Raw genomic sequence first — 8,874 nt, 5'->3', positions numbered from 1 at the left:
AAAAGAAAAAAACTGCAGTAATTCGAAAAAAACAAGATGGTTTCTATTACTTTGAGACTAAGAAAAATTCGTTGAAAGTAATCGATGATTTTAACCGAAATGCCTGAATCTCTTTATTTCCGTATTTGAGGACAGTTTCAGAGTTTTCTCGCCAAAAGGCAAGTCATGAATTATGTGGGTACTGGTGATGTACGACAGAAAATGATCAAGTTTCTCTAGTGCAATGTACATTCTTGTGCCTTTAACATATTTCACGTTCGCGTCTTTGCCGCGGAGTAATAAATAATGTCTAGTTATGTTAAAACGATACCTGGACAAATTAGGTGTCCATCTCTGTAGATCTTTGAAATTCAATTTATCTGCCATAATGGACAAAATCTGCCTCCGAGAGCTCAAATGGTCTGCGTTGTTATAACATTCGGCCAAACATTCCATCAGAGAGGAGTCAATAGCACTCTCCTCGAGCTCTAATTTAACCAGTGAAGACAACACAGTCTCAGTTTACCCAGGAACAATATCATCCAAGTTGCATTAACAACCTGTCGTATCTTTCTAGTATAAAGCCTTTTTGTCCGCTCGGAAGCTTCTGCTCATGGTGTTTCTAGGAAATGGAGGATTGGACTTATATCTTTTGAAATCAGGAATTTGTTCAACTTCTCCCTTGACGTTACAGTTTTTTCTTCGGCGAAAGATGGTTCATAGAGATTACTTTCTAATATGAGATATTTCATCTTCCTCTTCTTCTTCCAACCCCTCCCCTTCAAAATTCTCTTTCTATACCACAAAAACCAAATGAAAGAGAAGAGAATAAGGGGGAAAAATTAAATGAAGGAGAAAAATACAGTAAGGGAAAAGGGGGAGGGGGGGGAAAGAGATTACAAATAGATTTAAGTCTATGACAATCTATTGAACAGGGGTCAACTACAGAAACCAATCATTCATTCCAGTCTCCTCACGGTTACCTTTCCTTTTAAGTTATATTTTAGTGAGAGTTTAGATTCAAACATGTCAAAATCCCATATAAACATAAAACTGTCTTTTGCATTACAGAAGCCGATAGCAGAACTGTTTTAGCAGTGCTAATTTCCTGTAACTAACCCCAGCGAAAATCTGCGTGAACCAGCCAAATATTCTAAGTAATTTGAAACAAAAATTATGGTGTGAGTAGTCACCAGTCTCCTCTAACTTTATCGAGACAAACAAATTGAATAGGGAGAACCTGCATTGTGTGTGTTGCCTGATACTTAACAGAATGACAGAAGGCGAGCTGACCGTATACGTAAATATCGTAATGTGGATTAAAGCTTAACAGATTCAATATTTTCATCTGCATAATATACTGGTGTCAATGGAACGAGGAGTCGAATTTACTGTGGCTGTCGACTCTTTGTCTTTTTCTATAAGCAGCCTGAGAGTTTTTCGACAAGATGCGCAAATACCTAAGAAAATTAAAGTCAGTTTTTTTTTAGGAAACGAAGAGAAATCAGTGGGGTGAAGCCAAGTTTACAAAGAGCAAACTTACCTGAGCCTATTTGAAGAAACACTCAAGTTTTCTTTAGAGTTATATGTGAATCAATTTTCCCGATTCCTCGGTCGCATTTCGGCCACTTTTTGCCTCTTCTGTCATGATTGAATAATGCCTATGGCACTTTACACCTCGCAGTAGATCCCCGCCTCCAGCCCAAACCAAGCCTTTCGCGATATAATGGACAGATGGTCATAAAATTTATGTTTGCAGGTTGTGTAAATACTGGTGCTCGGCTGACGATAAGGTCAACTTCGTTCTCTGCACCGGAAAATCCTATGCTTGCTGTATGGTTGGAAATTGGTTTTGAACAGGTCATTAAGGGATAATTTGTGCTTCTTTTGTCCTGTATCTAGTGTCAAATCCACACATTCCTGTTACGATAGACTTAAAAGAACAGGACACCTCCATATTCACTCATTAACACGCGTTGCAACTCGCTGTGTTTACGAACGTTTATCTAAAAACTATTACAAAGTGACGACTCTACTTCTACACTACAGACAAATTGTCTCAGTTCGCTCAAAACAAACAAAAACTGACACCTGTTTTTAAATTAATACTGACATTCTTAATTAAATTCATTCGAATAAAAATGATGGGGACGACTTTTTTTATCATTTTACAAGGTTTCCCCAGGGAAACGCCGCAAACCTTTTTTTTGTTTCCTTAGATAATGATTTTTTTACAGCGGTCGCATTTGTCACTCTTTTGCTTTCATTTTTTTCCTAAACAGGGTTCTGTTTGTCTTCCCTTTTTACTAAGTTGATACCTAATGAAAAACCGCTAAGATCCACTAGTCATTTGTTTCATGTTTCAATTCTGCAGTGGTAGATTTCACTCGAAGCGGTATTTCACAACACCCAGCTGATAACATATGTTTTTGACTTGAGGTCTCTTAGTTCCGCTTTGGTTTGCTGTTCAGTTCAAAACTAATGTTTCGGCAAAGAAGACTGAACGACCGGCACTCTAAGACCATTTTTGAGGAAAATGGAGGAAGTGAATACGCACAACAAAAGCCATAAACGTCCGAAGTATGCAAAACAAACAATACCACCGCTATGAGGTGAGAAATGATTTTGCACGATTAGTTCAGCAACCAAACGAGACCCTCAGGAATACAGTTTCCTTCATCATTGATTTGAAGATGAAAAGGTAAGATTCTATACGTTAATGTATAGACTTAATGTTTTCTGGTTAACTTTTTAGGTGCTTCTGTCAAGTGTAATTAAAAATCGATTCTTTCGCTCTGAATCATTTCCCCAAAAAATCCGACGGGGCTCTAGAAGAACAACTCTTTCACTTTTAAACGCTAGGTTTTGAACGAATTGCAGTACCACAAGCTTAAATAATAGGCTAACTTTAGATAAGTTTCCTTCTCGATTAAAATAAGTCAGTCAAATTAAATTAGATTGTAAAAGTAAATAGTCGATAATTGCTAAAAATTGTTTTTACGGTATTTTTTGACATCTTTCTATAATATATGGTTGATTTTATTGCCCTTGAGTACCTTATTTTGTAACGCAGGGCGTCGTGCATCGCCCTAAATTTCGCATTAAAAAAGCGGCGTTTTCACAAAATTTAGTGATTATCGATGTCCTCGAAAACCAATAGATATTTAGCAAAATGAACTATGCAGGGTTTTGTTTTACATTAAGGTCTATCTAACAGGACATTATGGGCCAAATTGATATTTGAGCTGTTGCCTCGGAATTTAAAAAATGTTTCATTTTTGGTAACATTTGCTCCTAATTTCCAAAGAAAATGAAGTTAACAATCCCAAAACAATGAGTAGAAAGTTTTTTCATTCCAAACGCAACTTCACACGCTTGGTGAGCATGATGACTACACCAGGACACCAGGAGTAGTTTAAACATTTGTATTACTCAGTGGAAATAGCTTTTTTCATTAACGAGTCAAAAGTCCCAATTATCCCTCAAAACCGAACAACTGACACACGAGTCAAAGTGACACGAAATACCTTTTCACCGTTGTTTTTTCTTTTCTTTTTTTATTACTATTAATATATATATGTTTTTTTTTTTTTTTATCAGCTTCCATCCCCCACCTCTATAGCTCTTAAGGTAATCAGCCATATGACAGTTAACATGGATCTTCTGGATAACCTTCGCATCTTGTGACCTGAAGTAAAACTTTTTTTCTCCGTCTCTCTCCCTCTTACCCCCCCCCCCCCCCCCCCCCTTTCTCAGGGTTACCGGCCAGCAATATTGAAACCCAGAGTTACTAGGTTGCAATAGAGTGTGAGAGCCGGACGAAAAAATATTTGGCGAACAGACCGAGAATTTCACCAGAGTTAGACTCGGGCACGAGAGCTACGACTTGGAAGGGAAGGGGTGCAGGGGAGAATCTGAATTTGAATTCAATTAACAATTGGTCCATACGTTAGCGTACGTTCATCGAGATATGAAGCACGCGGGAAGTTTGGAGAGGACGAAAGATGCCTAAGAGTTGCTCGAGGCTACGCTTTGAGCAACTCTTACGCATCTTTCGTACTCCCTAAACTTCCCGCGTGCTTCATATCTCTATGAACGCACGGTGACGTATGAACCAATTGTTAATTTTAATTCTGATCTAAAAATACCTACGGAGGATCATGGTCAAGAGAAACGAAAATCTTAAATTCATACTCCTGAGCGAGACGACGTGGATGCCATTTGATGGTTAATCAATTTCGTCACATTATTAAATAAAACTAATAAACAAGCATGCAAAGCAAAACAAAATAAACAAATAAACAAAATGATAAAAAGTTATAATGATGCTAAAGAAGGAGAGAGATACCACATAAAATCAGTTCGAATGAAAGAAATATTCAAATCAGAATTTCAGGCTTTTCAGCATCTGAAACCAGGATTGTGTGTTATCCATTTTCTGTATTAAAAAATAAAAATAAAAAACTGTCTAGTCCATAGAAACTATTGCTAGAACAGATGAAAGGAATACTGCCAATGATGTCAATTAACTTGGGAGGCACAGTTTACTCCTTTTTCATCATTTTATTAGCGCCACAGTGATAAAGTAGATAAAGTTAAAGACTAGCTTTATACCCCCAGTATACCAACTTTTCCCAACGATATCAGCAATGAAGCCCTTCTAAAACAAATTTGATATTGAATTCACTAAAAAGGAATTATTGTGCTCGTTAGCAGTGATGCTGATTCTTGCTTTAAATCGAGTGGCATTGCCGCCCACATAATTAAACCCTTCCTTAATGTTTTTAATAAGGTTTGCGCAAATGAAACTGAATTAATTTTAAGTCTTACGCTTAATATTTTGGTTTTTGCCTGTATAGTCTTAACTTAAGCTATATCTACACTTTGAAGGTGCGCATAGGGCGTGGTTTTAAAGGCTGTTCATAGCTTTCCTTGTCACTGCACCAAGATGTACCCCATGGCTTCAATGTGTTTGTCTCCATTATCTCCTTCGTGCTTTGCTTGGTTTCCACACGTGTTGAAGTTATTAGGATACCCTCCGGTACCAAACCCAATTCTAGAGTCACAGCTCTTGCAATGGTTTTCTTGGTTGGCAATGATACCAATTCTTGCCTTGGAGGTCCATTTATTAACCATAGCATTGAACCCTTCCAAGTTACAGTGGGGCTGTAAGGAAGCTTCTGAGCCAATGAGGGTCCTCCATGTGTCACGACCGAGTGATATCTGGCGGTATTGACCGTCAGCGATCAGCGAGTAAAGTGAGCTGGCGCGCTTATTAAAGACAATGAACTTGAGCTGAAAGCCAATCCCCATACCGAGACAGACCTTCGAAAAAGATGTGTTCCAGTAGGATGGAAGCTTGGTCTCTTGTGAGTCAAACCCATTCATACCCCCTTTAAGATTGTATTCAGCTTTGTCGCTCCAGAATGACGAATTAAAGTGAAACGTTCGCTGTAAATATACATAAGTGAAAAGTATAAGTATTAAACAATAACAACGTGGAAAAAAATACATAAGTGGTAGTAGACCAATCGCCATCAAATTTTAAACATTGAAAGCTTTTTGAATATCAAATTACTTAAAGTTGTTACAAATGCCAATAGAAAAAGATCCCGTAATATTTACGACACTTGCATGCGCTGTACTCTACTAAGTTGCTCGTGGAGAGACAAATGAATCGTGCGGGTTTAAATTCTGCAAAAATTCGATTTCAAAATTTTCAAATTTTCAGAGGAAAACTGATTTCAATGTTAAATCACCGATCATTAATAATCCCAAAAAACACTGTTATACAAAATGGAAATGGCATTTTACTAGTACCAAACAATCAACAATTTAAGCATTAAAGTGAAAAAGCCACACCTTTTTGCCATTAATCTTCATGATCGGCGTCCATCCTCCATCTCCGTATCCAAAGTCTCCCATGTGACAGAAAACAGAAATTGGTTTTGAGTCTAAGTGCAGGGTAACCTCGCCACTCTTTTTCGATCTACTAAACAAAGAATCTTCTTAAATGGAGAGATTGAGTTGAAACTTGATGAGGGCTATGGCTTCCATATATTTAGTAAATGACACAAAGTACTTTTTGATGAGGCGAAAGTTTTCAAGATGGAAGCTGTGCGCAAGTTTATCATCAAGGTTGCTATGCTTAGCGCAGTATCATTTTCAGAATTATCATTATTAGTAGTACGTTTATTTTCATACTCTCTCATTAAATTCCGCGCCGGCTTTGTTCTTAGTAAATGATTGACTTACACATTGTTATCGAAAATTTCCTTACACGTCGAAGCTGAAAAAAAGAAAATGCATATCAACAGCAATAAACCCTTTAAGAAAGAAAAGAGTTTTGAAACGCTCTCAAAGAGAAAATTTACGTGTGGAATAGGAATACATAACGTTCTTGGTCACTCGTGTAAGAAGTGATAAGAATACAAGCTGGGGAGCCCTCGCGGCCTCGCTGTTTTTACCCAAGCTGCATACACCATAAGACTACTATCTACGCAGGCAAGCGTCTTCACGTCCATCAATAAGTTAACTTGTGTTTAGTTTGAATTCTCAGTAGTTTCTGACAAGGCTATTATCGAAGTTTCTATCGACTTACTATATATCTATACCTCGATATAAATAATTATTATAAACGAAATTCTCGTTGCAGTAGTCTAAACAGACAGAAACAGTGCAAAAACTAGCTTAAAAAATACAGCAGGAGAACTGTTACCCAAACGGCAGATATTTCCATCTCCATAGTATCCTTTTTTGCATGTACAGTTGTACGATCCCTTAGTATTGTTGCACACAGCATCAGCACTGCAGTTGGTTTTTCCTGTAGCACACTCGTCGATATCTAAAAAGACTCTCCTTTAATCAGAACATCATCACTGCTATTTATTTTAAAACTAATGCAGTTTTAAAAATGAAGTGTAGACAGCAACTAGAGACCCCAGTTGGATCCGATGTCTTAAGAGTCTTGCAATTTTTCTGCCGTTCTCTTGGCCATGCAAGAGTAACATCATCCCAAATTTGGTATGGATTATTGAGCAACAGAAGTTGTCCGTCTTTCAAATTAGCAGGTAATTTAGTGTTAACAACTGGGTTGAAAACGTAAATTAGCCACCGTAAAGGGTAAAAAAGCTGACGTTTCGAGCGTTAGCCCTTCGTCAATCGCTCTAACGAAGGGCTAACGCTCGAAACGTCAGCTTTTTTACCCTTTACGGTGGCTAATTTACGTTTTCAACCCAGTTGTTAACACTAAATTACCTGCTATACTCTCCCACCGACGCAGCACCACAGTTTCTTTAGAAACTTACCCCTTTATTTATTCGTCTTTCAAATTCACTATTTTTAGAAAGTACATTACTTTTAAAAATATGAAATTTTCCGCCGCTTTGCTTGATGATACCAATAAGAAGCAATATATATTTACATTTCTCAGTATCTAATTGATTAACATTAGACTCAGAAACTATAGGCTCTGTTTTACCTTAGCAAGTCCGTCCATCCCCAGTAAATCCTGGTTTGCATTTGCAGCGATATGATCCCTTGGTATTGTTGCACATAGCATCAGCACTGCAGTTGGATGTTCCGTCAGTACACTCGTTTACATCTGCAAAATTTATGGCAACTAATTCAATAGCGAAAAACCCTAACAACTTGACCAATTTCATCATTTCAAGGGTTGAAATTTGTGTTTTCAGTTTCCATTCCCTTGTTCGTTAAATAAAATTAGGGCTTCGGTCACTTTTACCTTCGCAAGTCTGTCCATCTCCAGAATATCCAGGTTTACATGAACAGTTATAGGAACCTTTGTTATTGTTGCAAAGAGCATTTTCACTGCAGCCTTGTGTTCCTAAAGCACACTCATCGATATCTAAATATATTCTTTCTTAATTAGAACATCATCATTGCAGATGTGAAAATAAGATGTGAAAAACAAATTGAGACCTACGTGGGATCCCAAGTGATAGTCCTGCAATTTTGGAGCAGCTCTGCAGCCAACAGTCAGTTAAGAGCTGTACGGTTATTGTGTGAGTTTATAAGAAAAAGGAACTTAACTTTTACAGGTGCCTTTCGAAGTTGTGTATAAAATTGGAGTCAATACCAACCTATGGCTGGTTTGACAACGCAGGGATTACCTTTCTTACACTTTGGACCTTTGAATCCAGTGATACACAAACAGCGATATCCTTTGTCAGTAAAACCGCTTTGACAAGTAGAATTGTTATCGCAAGGGTTATCAACACAAGCACTCTGAGGCCAAAGGAAGAAATAGCAACAATTTTGATATCAAACGTTGAAATATTGATATAATGGAAAACAAGCAGCACATAAACCAACAATAATGATAATGCTAGACATAAAAATATTGACAGTGATATTAGAATTAAAGCAACGATTGCAACGCTTGTGATCAGGAAACTAGTTTTTTCTTTTACTTGAAATGAATATTTGCTAATGATGCAACACCTACCTCAGCTGCACGATAAAGATAATGGTCTTCATTCTTCAGGTCGTGTTCGTGTCTTTCGTGAGTAACATTGTTCAGTTCACATTTGTACCCTCCATGTCCATTCACTCGTTTATCAAGATTAATGCAGACACAGTCAGGTTCCATAAAACACACGTTCTCACAAAAATCCTCTGTCGTGACTTCTGTGACGCGGATCACGTGGTTTATAAGGCGTTTGCCGTCAAATGCTTTTTCAGGCGTAAACTTCAATTGTCGGCATTGGTCTGCTTCAGAGAAGTCTTCGATAATTATAAATAATACAATAAAAGAAAACACTGGTAAAAAAGATGGCCATAAGAGAAGTGAGTATGATGATAACAATATTAATATTAATTATGATAATGTTTAGGTTTAGCAATGAGGTTAAGCATAGTTTCTCCGTCGGAATA

General features: G+C 37.5%; 1 protein-coding gene across 1 annotated transcript in view; it reads right to left on the bottom strand.

The window, feature by feature from the left end:
* Positions 1–4,645: 4,645 nt before the first annotated feature.
* The window catches only part of LOC136282307 (cubilin-like), a 5,299-nt gene continuing 1,070 nt past the window's right edge, over positions 4,646–8,874 (bottom strand). Inside the window, exons 3-9 of the mRNA XM_066169812.1 lie at positions 8,447–8,724; positions 8,112–8,226; positions 7,724–7,846; positions 6,698–6,823; positions 6,235–6,268; positions 5,842–5,968; positions 4,646–5,430 (exon numbers count right to left, since the gene is read on the bottom strand). Coding sequence (XP_066025909.1) covers positions 4,915–5,430; positions 5,842–5,968; positions 6,235–6,268; positions 6,698–6,823; positions 7,724–7,846; positions 8,112–8,226; positions 8,447–8,724 — 1,319 coding nt within the window. The 3' untranslated portion in view covers positions 4,646–4,914. The remainder of the gene's footprint in view (positions 5,431–5,841; positions 5,969–6,234; positions 6,269–6,697; positions 6,824–7,723; positions 7,847–8,111; positions 8,227–8,446; positions 8,725–8,874) is intronic.

The sequence above is a fragment of the Pocillopora verrucosa genome, chromosome 7 (genome assembly GCF_036669915.1).
Source record: "Pocillopora verrucosa isolate sample1 chromosome 7, ASM3666991v2, whole genome shotgun sequence".
NCBI classification, from domain to species: Eukaryota; Metazoa; Cnidaria; class Anthozoa; order Scleractinia; family Pocilloporidae; genus Pocillopora; species Pocillopora verrucosa.
The sequence above is the reverse complement of the archived record's forward strand: the minus strand, read 5'-3'. Positions and strand labels throughout refer to the sequence as shown.